We start from the raw sequence: 22,666 nt of genomic DNA on the forward strand, positions 1-22,666 counted from the left end.
AATTTCCCTTCCTACTCTATCTTTGCTCAATCCCTTTTAGAGGTTAGCCTGCCAGGCTCTGCTTTTTGATGTTTTTTTCTCCTCATCCCCTCTTCATGCCTCATGGCATCTTTCTTCTTGTGATGGCTAACTCTTCTAGGGTGCTGCATCTCTTGAAGCATGATCTCCTTCCCTTGCTAGTCCCTTTTAAGGTTAATCTGCTAAATTCCTGTATGGATTTAGCTTTCCAGGCAATGGAGTATTCCCTTTCTCCTGGTTAATTGTGAGTTCCTCTGGGAAACTTGTCTTTTCCCTTGCTAATTATTAAAACCTCTTTCTTTGCTAGCTATAAAATTTTTTCTATTGCTTCCCTGAATCTATTTCATATTTACCACTCCTAGTGTCCACTTTACTTCTTCATTTTGTCTGTAACCTTTTCTCATAAAGATGCCTTTTGGCAAAGAGAATGCCATTGTGAATTTTTACATGAGCCTTGTCCCTTTTATTTCAAACTAGGAATTGCTACCTGACTCCATTATTGTTGCCAGATCTGGTGCTCTGTGCACTGTGCCTTCTAATTGCTCATATTGTCCATGTTTGGACAATTCTAAGGGTAAGGATGTTGTTTTTGTTTTGTTTTGTTTTGTTTTTTAATTTTGTTCTCTAACAGTAAGACAGATTTTCCTCACATTCCACTCATTTCTTCTAATTCTGTCCTTTAGGTCTAAACAGAACAGACCATCTATCACATGATATTCCTTAAACTCTTCCCTTTTCCAGATTAAATATTTCTTTTTCCTTCAATCACATTTTAAAAGTCACAAACAAATGATTGCTCTCACTTTCCCCCACTCTCTTGTGCACATTTGCAAGCTTAACAATGTCCTTCCTAAAATTCAGTACCTAGAACTCAATGTAATGTACCAAAGATATGTTTTCAGTTCTAGGTGCTAAATTTTAGAGAAAAGTACAGTGCGATGAATATGTTCTTCGACCCAAACATTATCCCACTGAATTCAATAGAAGATTGTGTTAACGGTTGACTTACGGTGTAATATTGATTTGAAGAACATGTAACATTGACCTAGTGTGATATTAATGATATTAACAATTAATTCTTAATTCATGGTGAGCCTGCAGTCTACTAAAACTCTCAGGATTTTTTATGTCTTCCTTCAGACATCATCTTATGTGAATGTCACAAAGGCTTGTGCATGGGAAATATTAGATAACATGATTCTTTTCTTCCCTTCGACCAGAATAATTGCTACCTTTCCAAGTCTTTCTCTTATATTATGAAGCCCATTTTTTGTACTCAAATGAGATTTTGTATTTTTCCCTAATGGGATACAAAAACAAGATCGCATTCAGTTTGGAAAAAACACAAGATTTTCTTTGCAAATTATTTGTACTCAAATGAGATTTTGCATTTATCCCTAATGGGATACAGAAGCAAGATCACATTCAGTTTGGAAAAAAACCAAGATTTTCTTTGCTAATTCTCCCAATTCTCCTGTAATTTGGGAAGGATTTCTTTTATTTTTTTAAGCCCAATGCTCTAGACTGTTAAAGAATCTTGATGCTCTTACTATATCACCTAATATCATTCTATAACTATCATTCCCAATTTTATGTCATATAAACATTTGATAAGTATGATAATTATGACTATGCAAGTTGTTGATAAAATTACTAAGCAGTACAGTACCAAACACAGATCCTTGGAGTACTTTACTAGAGACCCCCTGGAACCAATAACAAATACTCTTTCATCTCATAATAAAATCATTTCTTAATTCCTTTGCTTGCATTATTGTCTAATCCATACTTTCCCACTTAAAAAAATAACAATAGTATAAAATATTTTATCAAAAGCTTTGCTAAGTAAAATATGTTTAAAGCATTTCCCTAGCTACTAGTATAATAATCTTGTCAAAAAAGAAAATAAGCCTGGTCTGACACAATCTGTGTTTTATGAAGTCTCTTTGCATTCCCAACTTCCTTTGTTAGTTGCTCCCCATCATGTCTTTAAAGGACATTGTCCCCCAAATTGAATTGCCTTTTAATTTTGCACAGCTAGCCTAGAAAAGAGAATAAGTATTTACTGACTACATACTATGTACCAGGTACTGTGCTAAGTATTTTAAATGTATTGTTTTGTTTGTAGTCTGTTTTCTTCCCATTTTTGAAATCTGGGACATTTCCCCCCCTTCCAGTCTTGTGAACCTTTCCCTTCTTTTATGATCTTTCAAATATTTCTGACAATGGCTTGGCAATTCTTTCAGTACCCACTGCTATGATTCATGTGGGCCAGGTGACTCGAGTGCATCAAGAGCAACTAGGTGTCCTTTGCTACCTTCCTACTTAGATTAGGTATAACTCCTTATTTGTCATTGTTGTTCCATCATTTCTAGTATCCAGTCTGTTCTCTTTTAACTAGTAAACAGAATAAGAATTGAGCAATTCTGCCTTCTCTCCATTGCCATTATCTTCATCATTGCTCTAATCCACCCCAAAGAGAAGGGAAAGCCCTTAATTTATAGGCTTTTTTTTTTCTTCCAATAGCCAAACGCCTTTTTTTGCTCGTTAGCTCAGCCAGCTTCAATTCATTTTGGGCTTTAATCCATGACACCATTTTTTCAGGAAATCACCATGCTCTTATATTTATTTGTTTGTTTGCTTTTGGTATATTTGGTCTTTCTTCCATATTCTGAACATTTTCATTTTTGAACATTTAAAAAATTTAAGTTGGCTTCCAAGTGCCCGATTTATCTACTTCTCTTTAGATTATCTCTCTCCCATCAGAATCGCTTTCCTTTGTGTTTTCAGAATTTCATTCTTGAGCATCTCCCATTCCTTCCTGAGCTGTTTGATGATGAGATATAACTTACACGCATCCTTTGTAGCTCAATCCTTTAGTGCCAGGCAACGTAAGTCTAAATCCCATTTCCACAGGGCAGCCTTTCAAATATATCAAGACATTTATTATATATTGCCTTGAATTTCCTATTATCCAGCTTAAATTTCACTAATTTGTTCAACTGACCACTGGAGCAGCCCGTTTCACTTTGGAATGGCTGTCATGGTTAAGAAGGTGATTTTTGCTTTCAGCATGAGAGATGGACCAAGGAAAATGAAGGAGGCTCCCTTTGCTTCTGGTGTGAATGCTAGACATGTAATAAAGATTCAAATAGGCTGCTTGATCCTGTCTTGCTTTTGCTAGTCTGAGAGACTATGTCATGTCATTTAAATCATAGGGAATCAATGACCTTCACCCTTGGGGCTTCTGGGAAGAGGTAGATCGGTGACAAAACTTAAGCTTTCAGCCCCTCCACTCAAACATGGTCCCTGGTGCAGGCCGGGAGCCCCGCTTGCAGTCCAGATTCACATTATAAGAGTGAGCTTGGGCCTTGATTGGTCCATTGACATCATCTAAGGTGACAGAGCGTGACTGGCCTGAGCCTCAGAGAAGGTTTCATGAATGCGGATTTATGGTGATGACTGAACAAGCGGGGAGGGGGTACTCTACCCCCCATATGTGGCAGTATCTCCCTGAAGCCTAGTGCTGAATATGTTCTTCCTGATCCTCGGCTTTGGATTATTGTAGCAGGCGTGTTTGCTCCTCCTGGGTGGCCCCTCACATTTCAGCGCCCTTCGGATTTTGGTTTAATCAGAGCCAGCTTGCCATCTTCTCTCTTTGGGTCACCCCTTGGCCAATCCATTGGCTCTTCAAAAGGGTTTCTTCCCCGGGCTCTGTTGGCTGACCCATAATCACTCAAAGGCCTGAGCCCGAGGATGCAGAGGTTCACTGTATAAATGTGGAGGAAACATGTATTCTGCCATGAAAAACACATCTAAGGGGGAAACTAAGAAAGACAACATACATTTTGGCAAAGGAACAAACAGATGTGAGGACAAGTATAAAGAGCCCATATGCAGAAACTGGCCCATTTACCAAAGGACCTACCCATCTGTAAACAGGCCTATGGAAACTGGCCAAACTGGAGGGGAAAAAAGCTTGACGTGGGGCTCAACTAGTGGGAAGTGGGGAAGAAGAAAATTCAAAATTTAATTATTAAATTTAAAAGCTAAATGGACAAAATAATTCATTTTGTATCACTGAAAGTTTTGTTTATTTTATTATTTTAGCTAACTCAATTCAAACTTACTTTGAACTCCGTAAAAGTCTTTTTAATGAACATAATTGTCTTTTAAATCCTTAAAATAGTTGTTTAAACACATACATGAGTAGGTCCAATTTGCCAATTTGTAGGAAGGCCAATTTCTCCATATGGACTTAAGCTTTCTCTGCCTTTTGGAGTTCACAGAGCTTCTCATGTAGACATAACCTTATTCAAATTTTGCAAGTACTTTGGACACTGAATATGTGCGTTATAGGATTCTTCTTTTAAAGACAAGGAAACTGAGGCAGCTGGGTAGCATAATGGATAGAAAGATGGACCTGGAATCAGATTTCAAATTTGACTTAATATTTGACTCTGGATATCATTTGACTTTTGTCTATCTCACTTTACCTTATCTGTAAAATGGGGACAAAATTAGAATCTACCTCCAAGGGTGTTGTGAAGATCATGGGATAACAACATATGGTCCTATACCTTTAGTGGTCGAGGAGGAGAAAAGAAGCAAACTTTTATTAAGTGCCTACTGTATGCTAGCACCTACTTCCAAGGGTTGTTGTGAAGATCATGGGATAACAATATGTGATCCTATATGAGTCCCTTAATAGTGGGGGGGGGGGAAAGGTGCAAACTTTTATTTAGTGCCTACTGTGTACTTTGCTAGATATTTTATAAATGTTATCTCATGATCTTCAGGATAAGAGAGGGAGTGTTAGAACCAGGAGCCAAATCTCCAACTTGGACCTGATCTCACACTGGAGTCTTAGTTGCCAGGGGCCTTGGAGGTCATTTGGATTATCTAATATAATACATCTTTAACATCCAAACAACAAAAATGTTGCCCCCCAAGAAAGAAGTCAAGGAGGCTATTATTGCTTACTGAAATAATGTCTGTAGCTCACTTTAGCTGTGCCCAAGATGGTTTTATGGACAAGATTAAATCTGAACTTTGCCGTCAGTAGAGTGAAGGGATTGACTGCTAGGTGGAAAGTGGACGGCGTGTCCCAAGTCTGGAAACCACAAGGGCAGAGTCTAACTAGGAGGTGGTGAGCTGGGGCCGGGGGGAGGCCGGACCTTTTGGAAAGTCCCTCCTGAGGGAGGGATAAAGAGCTAACAAAAGAAGCCCCAGCTAGGCCAGGCCAGAGTTGCGCCATGTTTGTCACAGAGAAGTTGAACAATCATAGGATCCCAAGACTGTTTTTCTCCAGGCTCTGGAATTAGATTAAAATTATCTGACTGTGAGAAGAAAGCAAACAAATAGGGATCAAAGGTTGACCAGGAGGCGGAAGAGCAGAGAATAGATTATCAAGTGCTTGGTTGACTGTGAGAATAATAACGAGTCACCATACAGTGTTCAGTGCCATCTATCCCTGTGAGAATTACACTCCAGGGATCAAGTTCCTTGTATAGAAAACAACATAGCAGCAAATACCTTTGCGGGATCTTTCAGCCAAAGCTCAGGACCCACCAGGGATTTCTCTTAATCCGTTGAGGATTTGGGCTGCATTCTTCCCTGATTTTAGTTTTGGGGATGGTTCGCATGAGACCATTGCATAAAGCACTTGGCAAATTTCAAGATATTATATAAATAACTTGTGTGATTGTTTTAGAAAATAACAATACGCATTATTATCCTCAGGTGGTAAGAGGACAAAAAGTCTCTGAACTGAAAAAATCAGGCAAACTTCCAATCTGCCTCGCTCAGTGCAAAGCCCATTTCTAGGAGTTTCTGAGTCTTGGTACATGGGGATGGGGACCATCCTTGCTTCATGTCTTTCCCCTCTCTTAAGCTGCTGGTATGACCCATATCGTTTCTGCATCTGAAACACCTGGGTTTATATAACAATGAACACATTAACAATTGATTAGGGGTTTTTGGAACCAGATTTACACTGCTTTAGAAGGCATACTTCTTACCACAGTTACTAGAGAGCTGGTCTTAGAAGAAGGAAGATGTAGATTTAACGAGAGCTCATTTTGGTCCTAAACGGACTGTGTGATCTTGGTTATGTCACTTACTTTTGCCCTGCTCTGGGCATCTCTCCAAGACTGTAACTTGTAGGGAAGTTGCTGACATATTTAGATAGAGCTGTTCACTAGGAGCCCCCTAGACCAGTCAGATTACAAGTTCTGTCTCTGCCTTATCCCTAAAACATCCAGGAAACTGGGAAAGGGACATGACTCTGTTCTTAACTGCCTTCAAAATCACTTTGCCTCAGTAGGTCTCAGTTTCCTCATCTGTAAATGAGAGGTTAGGCTTGCATGACATCCAGAGCCCCTTCCAACTCCAAATCTATGATTTCATCATCTTGGAGGAGGTTAATTTAAATTAATAAACCAATTTGTTCATTTCTGAGGAATATCTCTTTCTAACAAGGAGCATTATTGTTAGGATTACCACATTGGGCGCCAATTGTAATGTTCTTGTATTGTGAGGGTCTGGTCGTCTGCTCAATTATAATCCTTCTCTGGGAGGAGGTTTCTTTTCTGTATAATCTTTTCCTTAATAAGCAGGTTTCTTGGGAGGCTTCTGGAGCCTCCAACCAGCCTCTTCTTCTTCCTGAATCCTGGCTCTGAATCTCCTCCAGCTCTTGTCCTTTCCCACTCCAGACTGCTCTCCAGGCTCTATGTTGCCTCTTTTTATTCTCCCAGAGAATGGACTTGTGGGTACTTCCAGGGGCTTGTGGGAATTACTTACAACCAATGAACTTGTTCCTCTTAGAATTCTTGAGGTGTAAACTCCCTTTAAAGGCCTGAGCCAAAGGTCTGAACCAGAGAACTGTTAAGTCAACCTGATTTCTCACCTTGTAATTGTCCAGACAACCTGAATTCTCACCTGGTAATCCTAACACATTATTGGCAAACCACATTTTGTTTGTGAGGATGCTTGGGGAATGTAGACCTCTGAACCCCAGACTCAATAGCTGTACAGAAATAATCAGAATGGGAAGATGTCAGGCCACCCGAAAAGAAGGAGTCATGCTCTCGCTATCCCTCATCCATTAGCCCTTCCATTTATTCAATACATGGAGATACATTTTCAGAAGAAGCTTGATAAGCTGAAAGCTCCTCAAAGGAGGATCAGAAAAGTGAAAAGCTGAAGTCTGTGCTGCATGAGGGCAGGTGGAGGGAAATGAGGCTATTTAGCTGTTCTCTCAGAGAAGATCCAGCAAGGACAAGATAATGCTTCGAATATTTGAGTGGTTATTGTAGGTAACAAAGAGTAGACTTGTACTTGCTTGGGTCATAGGGCAGATCTAGGAGCATTGGGTCAAATAGATAGTCACAAACTGACTCTTGTTATCGAGACAAACCTCCCAAAAGTGGAATATGCTGCCTGGAGAAGCCATGGGTTCCCTCTCCTTGGAGGTTTTGAAACAAACTAAGGGTCTTCTCTATATAATTATTTATAATAGAATACAATTAACACTTCATAAGTTATTGTTGACTTGTTAAATTTTTTTTAAAAATGATCTTTTATTGGGTATTTTGTAGATGACTTATTTTAGTGTAGATTGGATTAATGGCCTTATGAGATCCCTTTCAAATTGAGATTCTATGATTTCTTAAATTCCCTGTACTACCCATCATCCTATGGGCTGGGTCTAGACTATTTGAAGTACAATTCATCTGGGACCAGTTACTAGACCAAGGTGAGGAAGAGGAGGCAGAGAGTGAAAGAGTAGAAGCAAGTAGGAGGACACTGAGAGGTACTCAGCGGTCCAGAGGCTGTTCCTGGGGCCCCTTCCTCCCACAATGCCTTCGGCAGCATCTCTTCTCATTTACAGCTTAACCCCTATTCTTCCAGCTGAGATTCTCATGCCCTCTCATTCCCTTTGCTCCCCCTCTCCGACTCTGTGCTGAAGCTTTGGCAGATGGGAACTACAGATTGGGGTACCGTGCACGCTGGCAGCTGGAAAATCACACTAATGATAAAGGACCTAGCTTCATAAATCACCGCTCAATCTCTTATTCACGTAAGCCAGCAAAAGGAAAAGAAAATTCTATTGATTTAACTTTCAGGGAAACCTCTTGGGACATGGGACCTTGGTAAAATGTGTCTGGCCTGGCTGGCTGGCTTTGTATTTTCTTAGCTGCAAGAGCCCTCTAGGTATTCCTTCAAGGCCCTTCACTAATGCACATATCATACAGTCATGAGAAATAGCCATGGAAAGGACCCCAGCTTTGGAATCTGAGGACCTGTGTACAAATCTCCTCTCCAGTCACTTGCTCCCTTCAAGGACCTCTTTAGGTTAAAATCAATAGAGCTCATTGTACAAATATATAATCTAAATACTCTATCTCATGATTATCTATGTGGATGGCTTATAGTCCTACTTATGAACTATGGAAAGAAGGGGCTATGTTTTAGCTAAACCTTCTCTCTTCTCCAGTATTCCCTAGAGAACATGGATGTTATTTATTGATGCTGTATCAAGATTTTTGGAATAAATGTATGTATGAATGAAGATCAAGCCATTCACTTACCAATTTTCCAGTAACACTCTGCCCTCCTTCATTTAGCCAAAATCCAGGGACCATCGCTGAGAAGTAGGGACCCCAAATGCCCGGCACAAAAATGGGGCTTTGGCTGATCTGGAAAGAAAGTGAGAAAGTGGGTGAATGGAGTGAAAGGCTGGCTTGGTCACGTGTGACAGTTTGGGAAAGAAACCATTTGAGACTGACTTAGTAAAAAGTAGAAAACGAACGATATTGGTTTGGAAGTGGCCAAGGGAAGGGAGAGTCTGGATTCAGATCCTGCTTCTGACATATGCTGGTGATGTGATTTTAGACAAGTCATTGAAATGTTTCAGTATCCCTGCAGATTTCAGGCCAATTCCTAATCTGTTCCATGGAAGAGAGCACCAGTAATTAGAGTCCACTCAGGCAGGATTTGAATTCAGGTCACCTGGATATCCCGTTCTCTGAAATATTACCCCAAAAAACCTCAAGGGTGTTAATACTACTCATTCAACTCAAACAATAGCAATAACAACAACAACAATAATGATTTTGGCTTTGGTGTATAGGAAAGCACATTATGATTCAACAGTACTAAAGAGTAGATCTTGGGCTACACTAAGAACCATGGAGGCGATTGTTCAGCTGTTCTCTACCCTGCTCACACCATATCTGGACTGTAGGGAAGCACTTCTAAATCTCCATTTCTGGATAAAGTGGAGGACAGAGATCAAACACCAGACACCATGACCCAAGAAGATCAGATGAAGCAGCTAGGACTCTTAAGCCTGGAGGAGAGACCATCTATCTTTAGATCTTCAAACAGCAGTCAGGAGGAAAAGGGATTAGCCTGATTCTTCTGCATCTTGGAAGGTTGAACCAGGAGCAATGGGATACTCGGTTTTCAAAGAGACCATTTTTAAAATTTTAATTATATTTAAAAAAAACCTTTTATTTTACCAAATGCATGCAAAGATCATTTTCAACATTCACCTTTGCAACTTTTTTGCTCTCTTTCCCCTTACCTCCTCCCATAGATAGCAAGCAATTAACCAATATAGGTTAAGCATATGCAATTCAAAGGGACCTTTTTTGTCTGGCTGTAGGAAATACTTCTCCAAAACAACAGCTCTCCCCAAGCGGAATGAGCCTCGACTCTCAGATATTCTACCATGAGAGACCTTCAAGGAAAGGATGGATGAGCATTTCTTGGGGATATCATAGCAAGGATTTTTATTCACCTATCAGGTAGGTAATTCTCTGAGATAGCTACCAAGACTGCAATTCCATACCATTTAACTGTTTTCCAAAAAGTCCTTTTATTATTATCAACTATTCCCCAAAATTTAGAGAGTGGAACTTAGAGGCTCCTTATGCCCTCTCTCAGGGAGTTTATCCAGTGAGTTAAATGGGAAAATCTCACCCCAAGAGGATGAAGAATAGAGAGGAAGGAAAGAGACTGACGGAGGAAAGGGAAGAGACAGCAGGAAACTTCCACTAGATGGCAACCACTAAGGCCTCTGGTCATCAGGAAGAGCTGTTTCAAAGGACAAGGGGAAGGGTGAGGCTGAATGATCAGTGATCAGGAATATGAGAGGGGGATTCTGTGATCCTGGGAACAGGATACCGTGTGACACATCCCAGGAGTCATTGTATATGTATATATCTTGTTTATCTCAACTCCAAGGTGTTCTGTTTGCGTTTTCTTTAAATGTGTTTGAGAGTTAATGAGATGGAGGTCCATTTCTAAGAGAAGTACTTGATTCATAGATCAGAAGATTTAGAGCTAGAAATGATCTTAAAAACTATGTAGTGTGACTTCCACATTTTACAGAGAAGGAAACTGAGGCCAGAGAAGGGATTTGCTTTAGGATCAAAGGATCTGAATTCAAATCCTGCCCCTAATACGTAGCCAAATTACTTAACCTCCAGTTAAAACCTTCAGTTTCTTTGCTTATAAAATGAATGGATTGAGGGTGCTTCCAGCTTAAGATGTATGATTTTACAATTCCATTCCTTTTAAGGGTCCTTCCTCTTGTAAGTAAACTATCCTAGGACCTATATTAGCTATAACTCTCATCCTACATTAGCTCATTTTGTTCTGATAATTTTGATGAGTTTCCTCATCTTTCCTCATCTACAAAGTGAATTGATTGGACTTGACAGACTCTTTAATTCTTCCATCTTGATCCCAGGAACATCATCTTCCTTTCCATTACTGTGGTCATTACATAAATGGTTTCCTGTAACATTCCACTCTAGAAACTTCCAGCTTCCCACCTAATGGGCACTTTCCTGCCTAAGATATCAGAAACCAGAAACCAATCAGATCACCTCGTATGGTCAGGGGGGTGACCTGGAACATCCTTCTCCAAAGTGATCATCACCTAGCCTGGATCTGGAAGTTCTTGACCGTTGATACTCCCACTTTCCTCCATGAGTTTAATGTCTGGATCATGTTTTTAGTTCCTTTCCCATCTACCATAATACCAGGGAACCTCCATGTCCGTACTGTTGCAATCTCAAATTTCTTAGCTTTTGTTTCCAAATATATGCAAGTCCTACAGCCCTACTTCTCCACTTCATCTGGGCTTCACATAGAGATGGTTATCCTCAAATCCTTAACAACCATAACCACCTCACATAATTCAGGCAGCTTTCTCTACCGTCTCCTTCTTCACTCTGGCTTTAAATGAAGAAATAGTCCTCCTCCTTACGAGGACAGATCTTCTGTATACATCCTTATTCCTTCCTTCCCAGAATTCCCCAGCACATTGCTGCATCTAACAGCCCCCTCATTAATTCTAAGCTCTTCCAAGCTATGAGCTCCTTCCCTTTTTCCTGGGCTTGTAAGCCCTGCTCCCCATCCTTTAACTAACCCCATCCTACTCGATCCAACCCTACTTTCTAGCTATTATCCTATAGCTCTCATCACTTTCATGGATAAACGCTTTGAAAAAGGTCATCTCTGGGCCTCCGCTTTCTTTCTCACTCATTTATAAACCCTCTGCAATCTCACCTGAAACCACTCTCTCCATTGTCACTAAAATGATCTCTTAATTGCCATTTTATTCCTCACCCTTCCAGATCCCTTTGTGGTCACTATTGGACACCAGTGATCACCTCTTTCTGTCAGATACTCTCTCCTCCCTAGGTCTTCATGACAATGTTCTCTGTTTTTCCTTTTAGTTTGATTAGTATGGCTAATTTTTCATTCTGGATCACACTCACTAAAGGTGGATCCCCTGATGCTCTGTTCTGGTCACTCTTCTCTTTTCCTGCTGTACTATTTTACTTGGTGATTTCATTAGCACCCTTGGACCTAATTACCATCTATATTCAGATGACTTCTAGATCTAAAGGTCTACTCCTAAATCCTGAGTTTAAATTGAACATCACCAACTCCCTGTTGGACATTTTGTTTGGGTGTCTGTGGAGGTATCTCAAACTCAACTTCTTCAAAATAGAACTACCCCAATGATGCTTCCCCTAGCTACTTATCTATTTTCTCCCCTACTACAATAGAAAATCCTTGAGGACAGGGAGTGGATTGTTGCCTTTCTTTGTATCTGACATATAGTGGGAACTTCACACAAGCTTGTTGACTGACTCACTGACAAAGATAGGGATCAGGGGCCTGGAAATTCAACCATGTCACTGAAATTAGGATGGAAGCAGGCCTTGCCCCGAGTCCATTATTGGAAAGACATAAACTGGCTCTTATTTGTCCACAGTATTCTTGAATTACAGATGCTTCTCATCAGAAAAGCAGAAAAAAAGCCACCAGAATTAAGCAAGAAAACAAAGATGCAGAAATAGACTTCCCAAAAACATTTCTGAGCAAGCCTGAGTCCTGGGTTCTCTGGAGAATGCAAATAATGGTTTCTGGTTACTGTGTGGGTTTTTTTAATTAGTTCAATAAATCCCTTACAAAGAGTCTAGATATTTAAAAATAAAATATTACAATGAAAGCTAACTCTATATGTGTCTTTCTATTTCTGCCGGTCTCTCTTTCTCTCTATTCTATCTTCTTGTTTCTGCCTCTGCTTCTCTGTGTGTCTCTGTCTCTTTCTGTCTCTCTCTGTGTGTCTTGCTTTTTCTCTCTCTCACACACATAAACACATTCTCAAGCTCTCTGTCTGTCTCTGTTTCTGTCTGTCTGTCTTTGTCTCTCTTTCTTTGTCTTGCTTTCTCTCTCTCATACACACATAAACACATTCTCAAATCTCTGTCTGTCTCTGTCTCTGTCTGTCTGTCTCTGTCTTTCTCTCTCTTCTAATCCATCCAGGTCACAGGACTGAGGCTGTCACAGAGCCTTGATGATCTCTTATCCACTTCCATTCATGGCTTCTGGGTCTGTTCTCTGGATTCAAATAGAACAAACCAACTCTGTCCTTCTGATAGTTCTTCAAATAATTAAGGACTTCTTTATATTCCCTCTGAATCTTGTCATTTCCATGGTAAACATTTAGTTCCTTTGACTGATCTTATATGGTATAAGATGCTAACTTTCCTATTCCTACAAGTGATACCTCTCTTTTTTTGAGGGAGGAGGAGGTGGGACTAAACCATTTTTCTGTTATCAAATATTTCTCTTCTCTCCCACCCAACCCCACACTCAACAACTCAAAGAGAAGCCAAAAAAAGAATGGAAAAAAACAGCTCTTGGAACAAGTATAATCAGGAAAAACAAGTTCCCGCATTGGCTGTAAATAACACATCCCCAGATCTGTCTTGTCCTATGTCTGGGTCCATCACCTCTCTGTCAGGACATAGGGGCCATATCATTATTAATTTTCCAGAATGATTTAAATCACTGATACGATTTAATCAGATGTGATGGATACACAAGGTTCATGTCATTCTTCCTCAACGCATACAAGTCTCCCCAGGTTTCTTGGGAATTATCTCCTTGATTATTTTTGCTGTTGTGTCATTTTTAACTCTTTGTGATTATCTCAGGTTCTGTTGGTAAAGATAATTAAGAGGTCGGCTATTTTCTTCTCTGGCTATTTTAAATATCAAGAAACTGAGACAAACTGGTTTAAGTGACTTGCCTAGGGTCATACAGCTAGTATCTGAACTCAGGAAGATGAGGCTACCTGTACTCTATCATATTGCACTAGCTAACTACCCACTTAGAACATAGTAGATTCTATCTAAATGTTGGCTATTTCTTACAGAACAATAATATTCCATAACATCCATATATCACAATTTATTAAGCTATTCCCCAGCTAATGGGCATCCACTGAGTTTTCCTGGACAAATCTTTAACTTATTTTCTCAATGTGCCTTAAATGGCTGATTTGAATCCATACCTCTCCTGATTTTGAGTCTTATATTTTTTGAATCAGAACTTTGAAAGGCAATGAAGAGGAGGGAGTGAATTCTAGGCAGAGAAAACAGGACAAAAAACAGAGGCAGAGGATGGAGGGCTGAGTTCAAAGAATAAGTAGGAGTCTAGTTTTCCTGGAGCATAGAGTTCATGAAAGAGAATCCTGGGTAATAATGCAGGAAGAGTTGGTTAGAGTCAAATCGAACATTTTATATGCTTCCCTGAGGAGGTGTTGACCTAGGTTGGGGGAAGGAATTTCCATACCAGGAGACTCCCAGGCAGATGAAATAACTTTCCAGACTCCCCCAAAAGTGAATATTTTTGCAAGGAGATAGTCATCAAATCCATTCTACAGAGGAGAAAGAGATGAAATGGCTTGCTCCTGGTGGCCTACCAAAGAAGCATCGAAAGCAAGATTTGAATTCAGGGTTATCCTGACTCCTAGTCCAATGCTCTATAAAGTCCTCTCCATATCCACATGAATGATTAAAGCATGGTGCAAAGGGTGATGAGCTTGGAATCTGAGGACTTGAGTTTTATTTCTGACTCTATCCCTTCATTTCTTCATGTCTCGCTTTCTTCATTTCTATAGCAAGGGGACTAAACTCTTTAACTTCTAAGATTCTTTCCAGCTCTACCCCATAAGATAGCATGGTGTTGATGCTCTAGTTACCCTGAGGATTTTCTCTTTTTTATCTGGAGTTCTTGGACAAGTCAGAAAACTTTCACCATAAGACTCAGTCCCTCTTAAATAGTCTACCTCCTTGTTTAAGTTTGAACAGTAGCTCATGGAAATTACTGATAGTCACATTTTATGGGGAGAAGAGGAACTCTGCAGGTCCCTTCACTGATCAAACAGTTTCCAATTTGGGATGGAGAAAGGCAGCCAGAAATTGGGTTTAAGTGTTCTCAACTATTTGTAAAGCTTTTTGGAGTCCTCTAACCTCGAAGTCCCCAATTTCCCTTCATTTGGAAACCCATGTGTAATTTTAATGAAAATCGAACCCATGTGTTTCTCATTCAGTTGTCCTGAAGTCACCAAAAGTTGCTTGGTGAGAGCCCTTTAATAGCTAAGAAACCGTGGAGCCCTTCTCGAGCTCCCAACATCTCCCCCGCTGGAGGCAGGCAGCCACATTTGGCCAAGCAGGCACGAACGGAGAGCCCAAATTAGTTTGTTCTGGGTTTGGGGTTTGCAAGTCCTAAGGGCTGAGGAATTCTGGATGTCACAGATCTGGGACGAGGCATTTCTGGGGCCTAGCCAAGGTCTGAAACTTAGACCTTGGTTGCCTTGTCTGTCAAGTGGGGTGAGTGGGCCAATCAAGGTTTCTTCAACTTTTTTTCTCTCATGACTCCTTTTCAGTCAAGAATGACCCTGGGTATCTAGGTATATAAAATAGGTACACACATTACATGTTTACTGGTAAGAAACAATAATTTTATTCCCAAATGGGGTCACGGATTAAAATTTAAGAAGCTGGAGGTTGAATGACTCAGGTCTCCCAGCTTCTATGATTCTCAGATCCTACAACCTCTTGTGTTACTATCAGCATCACTCTCACTGGAACAAATAACCACAATTAAAAAGAAATCATTCTCCCTGCCTTTGTTCTCTCTCTTCATTCTACCCTACACCCAGCGGTGACATTGCTATTCTTAAAGTATATGTAACTACTAACTCAGACCTCTTCATTAGCTCCATATTTTAAAGACCCTTATGTGATTATTATGGAACCCTTTGGCTTCTCAGAATTCTTTTTTTTTTTAAACAAAATACATAAGATTACAAAATAAGCCAATTATATTGACATTTATTTTTCAAAAATTTTAAAAAATATTAATGAACTTGTAGTTTAAGAACACGTTCATAGGCTAAGTTTAAGTCAATCTCAACCAAATTGCCAAATCTGCAAAAGAAACAGATCACTTAGATTTTTATTTAAGTAAGACCTAATATCATGTTAAAGTATGAAACTGACTTTATGAGAGAGAGACAATAGCCAAGTTCTTGATTTTCCTCTATGAACTCACTTTCTACAGCATTTGAGACAAAACATCCTGGTATCATTGAGCTAAAGCTGGGAGAGAATGGGGAAAAAATTGAATCTAAACTGCTCATTTTATAGATGAGCAAACATCTGTAAATGGAGAAAAGAGAGAACCAGATGGGTTAAATAACTTGCTTAAGGTCATGAAGGGACACATGCACACACATACACACTCACGTACACAAATGTACAGTTAAAATGTATTTGTTATATATGTTATGTCTATGTGCATATCTGTCCATCTCTCTCTCTCTCCTCTCTCTCCTGTCTCTGTCTCTCTCTGTCTCTCTCTGTCTCTCTCTGTCTCTCTCTGTCTCTGTCTCTCTCTCTCTTTCTCTCTCCTCTCTCTCCTGTCTCTGTCTCTGTCTCTGTCTCTGTCTCTCTCTCTCCTCTCTCTCCTGTCTCTGTCTCTGTCTCTGTCTCTCTCTGTTTCTCTGTCTCTGTCTCTCTCTCTCTCTGTCTCTCTCTCTCTCTTTCTCTCTCTCTCTCTGTCTCTCTCTCTCTCTTGCTCTCTCTCTCTCTCTCTCTCTCTTTCTCTCTCTTTTTTTCTCTCTCTCTTTCTCTCTCCTCTCTCTCCTGTCTCTGTCTCTGTCTCTCTCTCTCCTCTCTCTCCTGTCTCTGTCTCTGTCTCTCTCTGTTTCTCTCTCTCTCTCTCTCTCTCTCTCTCTCTCTCTCTCTCTCTCTCTCTCTCTCTCTCTCTCTCTCTCTCTTCTCTCTTTCTCTCTGTCTCTCTCTCTGTCTCCTTCCTCTCTCTCTCTCTTTCTCTCTCTCTGTCTCTCTGTCTCTGTCTCTCTGTCTCTCTCTCTGTCTCTCTCTCTTTCTCTCTCCTCTCTCTCTCTCACCTCTCACTCTCTTATCTCTCACTATCATCTATCATCTATCTATCTTCCTATCATATCTCTATCATTCATCTATCTATCTAAACTTAGGATTATATCTCTATGATCTGCCTACCTCTATTTATTCCTCTACCTAATTATGTGGTAAACAGAACTGTAATTTGAACCCAAAGCCCAGTACCCTAGTATAGAATTGAAAAGTATTTCAGAAGATATCTAGTCTTAACCCTTCATTCAACAGTTGAGAAAAATGAAGTCTGTGGAGCTTCTGACTTTCTGAAGAGTGAACATGTAGTAAGCAGGATTTGAATCCAGATTATTGGATAATGACAATAATGATAATAGTTAATTAATAATGAGGATAGCAATCATTATAATAACTAACATTTATCCAGTATTTATTATGTACAATATAATAATTATACACCACTATGTTATATAATAATTATATAATATGTAATGAATATTATTCACAAGAATATTAATGATAAGAATGATTAAAGTAATAATTATAATAATAGGTAACATTTATAAAGCTCTTACTATGTATTTGGTCTTGTGCTAAGTAAGTGCCTTACAAAAATGATCTTATTTGGTCTACCCAAGAACCCTGGGAGGTAGATTCTTTTCTTATACCCACTAACTTCAGTTTGCCTTAATCCACCAGAGAAGCAAATGGCAAACCACTCTAGTATCTTTGTCAAGAAAACCCCATGGACATTTGGCATGCTGTGGTCACCAAGGGTTGGACATGACTCATTGACTGCCCAGTAATAACTGAAGGCTCTAAGCAGTCAGATATATGGTTGTGAAGCTCAGGATTGGAGAGATGGATTGGAGACAGCTTTATAAATAGGATCCCTGAGGTTTTTCCTGCCCTGTCCCCGATCTTGCCTATCTTCTACTCGGTCTCTAGATTTCTACTCTGTAGTATACTTAGTTAAAAGTGACGTATTTCCCCCAGAAAAGTATAATCTTCTCCAGGTAGTGAGGTAGAGTGCCAGATCCCCCTTTTTATATGTGGTCCGGACCTGTGATTTCAACAATACAGGACAATAGATTAAAGACTGTAAGAGACTTTAGAGGCTGTCTACTTTACTCTCTCATTTTACAGATATAGACACTGAGGCTCAAAAGTTTTGAGTGACTTGCCATTTACACGGCTGGGAAGCACTGGAGGTGGGATCCCTAACTCCAAGCACAGTCCTCCATCAAATACTCCACGTTGCTCTGTATGTTTAATCATAAACATTATCATAAACACCCTTCGATCATACAAATTAATCACTCATCTGTTATCTTCTTATCTCAGGATAAGAACATCTCATGATGTCGGGGGACAGAGTTTTAGCACTAAGATAAAGTGACTCACCTGTAGGAATCACCAAGACAATACATGTCAGAGGAAGGATTGAATTCAGACTATATCTATCACCCACCTATCTATCTACCTCTTTATATCTATATATCTGTCAATAATCTCTATCTCTATGTACATCTATTTCTTTTTCTAGTTATTGACTCTAAGGCTAGTGTTTTATTTTCCCTGAATTCCCTCTTATGTGACATACAGCACATAGTAAATGATTGTTTGCTTTCAGGTAAATTTATGTGGAAATTAAAACAAAATAAAAGCCAAGGCTCTTTAGGGCCAGTCAACAGTCGGGATGAGGGCAAAAGAGAAGGATTATAAAAGGGGATAGTTAGGAAAGCACAGAAGGGACATTTTCTTCCTTTCAAAATTTTATTCTGAAGTAAGCCCTACTGCTCACCAACTCTACTCTGACCCTAGTGCAGTTGGTGGGATTCTCCTTGAGTAGGGGAAGTTACCCCATATCCCACTGATTTCCTTCTACGTTTTCTGCTTATCCATCATCATTTTAGGAGAATGGAAGGATTCTGCATTCTTTCTTTCCTCCTTTCTTTTTTTCTTTCGTTTTTTCTTTCTTCTCCCTTCCTCACTCTTTCCCTTCTTTCCCCCTCCCTCTTTCTCTCCTTCTTCCTTTCCTTTTTCCTCTTTTTCTTCCTCTTCTTCTTCCTTTCTCTTTCCCTCTCTCTCCTTCTCTCCCCCTTTCTCTGTCTCTCTCTTGGAACAAGGCCTGTTTTCTAAACACAAAGGCAAGGGAATAAAAGAAGAGAGATTGGAAGGAAAGGGAAAACTGATCTGGGTAGGTTTAACCTCTCAATGTACTCTATAAAAGAGCATACTAACATGTAAGCTATGTAAACATTTTACAGCGACCAGCAACAAATGAAACGAGAATCCAGAGGAACGGTCTTCAGCTGGGAGCAACTGCCAGGAGGCAGCTCTTGTTTTGAATAGATCATCTGGATGAAATGCAGACCTGATTTAACCCTGCCATGGGGAAAGGAAATCAATGTCAAACCTTCAAAGATGGGAATGGATCCGGAGTCCATCTGGCCTTCTTTAGAATAAAAAGGGGGAAGATTCACTAACTACAAAATATATGACATGATGTAGGACAAAATTACAATCCTAAGAGACCAACTCAAAGAAAGCGAGCTTGTAGTTTGCAATGTGTTTTGCTTGGCAGAAGACTTAACAACAATTATAATTGGCTATATATATATATGTATCTACATCTACATATATATATGATGTATAAAGGCATTAGTGCTAATTATAGACACTAACTTAAAACAAATGTAAGGAACTCACTGGGGCCATTCCATTCCATCCAATTTAAGCTCTTTTGTGTCTTCAACACTTGCTAATGAGGAGCAGTGAGTGAATCCACTCAGCCACAGTGTACAGCTCACAATATGTGAATTCCGGTGCTGGAAATGGTAGCCATTTCACAGCCTCCCCACAATTTTCCAGGCTTCATCCTAGGGGGTCCCTTCCACATGAGAGCCCTTGAAATCATCACGTTCCTCGGATCAATTCTCATAGCACAAAGCCAAGTTTCTTCACCAGCCTAGTTACCTCCATGCAGATACTTCTCAGTATCCTTCCTTCCATGTTCTAAAGACCCTTCTATATTCACATTCTCTTCTAGCTCTAGGATTTTGTGTTTTTATATAATCTTTCCAGCTTTAATAGTGTATGTTCCAAAGTCCTTTCTGGCTCTGACATTCTTTGTTCCAAGGGAGCCTCCAGCTCTGACATTCAGTGCTCCAAAGTCACGAATAGAGCTAACATTTCGTTTATCTTTAACATTCTTTGTTGCTTTAATATTCTATGTTCTTGGGTAACTAGGTGGCTCAGTGGGTGGAGCACCACCCCTAAAGTCAGGAGGACCTGAGTTCAAATTTGATCTCAGACACTTAACACTTCCTAGCTGTGTGACCCTGGGCAAGTCACTTAACCCCAATTGCCTCAGAGGGGAAAATTATGTTATCAAAACTCAGCTTTAACTTCAAGCTCTAATTCCATTCCATGTTCTAAGAGTACCCTAAGATTCCTTTGCCTAAAGTCTCTCCTAACTCAAACACTCCAAATTCCGATGTTCCTTCCCGTTGTAACCTTCTACATTCTAAGGTCGATCCAGTTCAAAATTCTACGTTCTAAGCTTCCTTCCAGTTTTATCATTCCAAATTCTAAACTTTCCTCTAGTTCTAACATTCTGTGGTTATTATCTTAATAGTTTTACGATGCTAAGAATGGAACCCAGTTTTCTAGAACTGGTCTGACCAGAGCAGAGTACAGCAAAGCTATCAAGTTCATGCTATTGTTGCTAGATCAACACTTACTTGAATGTGGCCCAGTATCAAGTACTCTTCTTTAGCTTCTCGCTCACACTGCAGATTCCTCCTGAGCGATGGTCTACTAATCCTCCCAGATCTTCATCACAGAAACTTGGATTTCACCTTGCCTTTCCTGTCCTGCACATGCAACATTCATCTCCTTCTGGTGACCAAGGAAAGGCATCCACATCTGACTCCCTGGGGCCTGCCTGTCCTGGTTTTTTCCCTTACCTTTCCCTGTGAGACAAATAAATGGGTTTTGCTTTTATGTGATGGGAAGATAAAATGAAATAAAAACAGCTCATCCAGGCCAGAACCATTTTGGGGGGATGGTGAATTCTGTCAGAATTTGCCTCTTTAGTTAGCAGATCTCATATGTGTTGATATGGTGGCTTACAGGCCCACATTTATAGTATTTGCTAGCCTGACTCTCACCCCAGGAGTAAATCTTGCCATCACTGGCTTCCTAATATCTCCCCCATTTTCACCACGTCTTTAGGCCATGGGGAGATAAACAATAAAGAATAACGTAAAAAAATTGATGACTGTCATTAAATCCTTCTGCCATAGCATCCACCTGCTTCCGGGCCATTCGTGTTCACAACAGAGTAATTGTCAGGAGTGGAAGGAACTTTAGAACACAGAACCCTAGCACAAAACTTAACATTTCAGAGCTGAAAGAGACCTTAGAACAGAGAATGTTAGAAGTGAGTGAGACTTCAGGACATTTAACATTCGAACTGGAAGAAATATTAGCACTTAGATTATTAGAAGATAAAAATGAAACTTAGAAAATGGAAGGATTTTATCACAATGATTTTTGGAATATAAATTGTCTGAGGGGGAAAGGAGGTTAGAAAATAGCAATGTAGACTGTTAGAACTGAGAGGCGCATTAGAGACTACCTGATTCAACTTTCCCACTTTGCAAGTGGAGAAAATGAAACTGAGAGAGGAAGGAATCTACTGAAGCGGGAGCCACAAATCTATGCCCCAATCTTGGATCTTTTTAGGATTGTTGTTCTTTTTGCTATCCCCCACTTCCATTTAAAATAACAGCCATTCTTCTTAGTCTTAAGAAAATTCTGTGAGAAATATGAAAGAAATTGGAGAAAAGAAAAGGAAATATATCTATCTATATACATACATATATATCTATATATCTATATAGATATATAGATATATATATCTATAGATCTATAGATATATAAGATTTCACTGGTATTTTAAATGAGAAAGACACAAATCTGAAGAAAGGAAAGTGTTCTCCTGGTCTTGATAGAACCCTTGGTGTTGCTATGAAGCCAAAGGGCAAAGGGCCCAATCAGACATTTAAATTACACTGTGAAACAATAGGTTAGATTCATAGTTTAATTGGAGAGGGGTCAGATTAGTTCTGCTCTTGGGGATTGAGTTATAAAACACACGAATTTTCTAATGAAGGGGTTAGTTAGGGAAAAAAAAATCACAATATCTCGTGTGGCTCCAGAGCTGTCCCCGTACTTTCACGGCATGAACCAAAGGACACAAGGAAATACACTTGCTTGGGTTACTCATAGGAACTAATAAAGAACAAAAATAGCTTCATAGAGCACAGATTAAAAGAGAATGATGGCACGTTTAAAAACAATCTCACTCAGCCAGTGGGATGAGGAAGAGGTGGACATACTTTGTGACCATCACCCTTCTATTGAATTTGGAATATCTATTCAACAATCCAGTAACAAGTGACTTGACCATTAGGTCAATAGATGGTTAAATATCTAAGGGGTGAATTTTGGGAAAATTACCTAACCTCTCAGAGTTGAAAGAAAAACATTAGAGAACATCTACTTTGATCTGTTCTTCCCCCAAAATTTAACCTATGGTATCCCCATTAAAAGTTCCTTCAGATCTTGGACTGAAAACCTCAAAGATGTGTTGGAGGAGTCTCCGGTACTTCCAGAGGGAGCATATTCCACTTGAGAACAGAGATTTTTTTAGAAAACTTTTCTTTAATCAAGCATAAATTTGTAACTTGTCAATCTCCACCTATTTGTGTCCTCTTGGGCCATGATGACCTACCACTAAAAACACTTATCAAAATCCTTCCTTATTTATGCTATCCAAATCAAAAACAATCCTCTTGCCTAGGGCAGAGGATGCTGATATTATC

The 22,666-nt window shown here is 39.7% G+C and overlaps 1 protein-coding gene across 4 annotated transcripts in view; it reads right to left on the reverse strand.

The window, feature by feature from the left end:
• The window catches only part of FGGY (FGGY carbohydrate kinase domain containing), a 517,954-nt gene that overhangs the window by 136,744 nt on the left and 358,544 nt on the right, over positions 1-22,666 (reverse strand). For all 4 annotated transcript variants that reach the window (XM_074265798.1, XM_074265799.1, XM_074265800.1 and 1 more), the window contains one exon: positions 8,610-8,717. In XM_074265798.1, the coding sequence (XP_074121899.1) occupies positions 8,610-8,717 (108 nt within the window). The remainder of the gene's footprint in view (positions 1-8,609; positions 8,718-22,666) is intronic.

This window comes from Sminthopsis crassicaudata, chromosome 4 (genome assembly GCF_048593235.1).
Source record: "Sminthopsis crassicaudata isolate SCR6 chromosome 4, ASM4859323v1, whole genome shotgun sequence".
Lineage (NCBI taxonomy): Eukaryota > Metazoa > Chordata > Mammalia > Dasyuromorphia > Dasyuridae > Sminthopsis > Sminthopsis crassicaudata.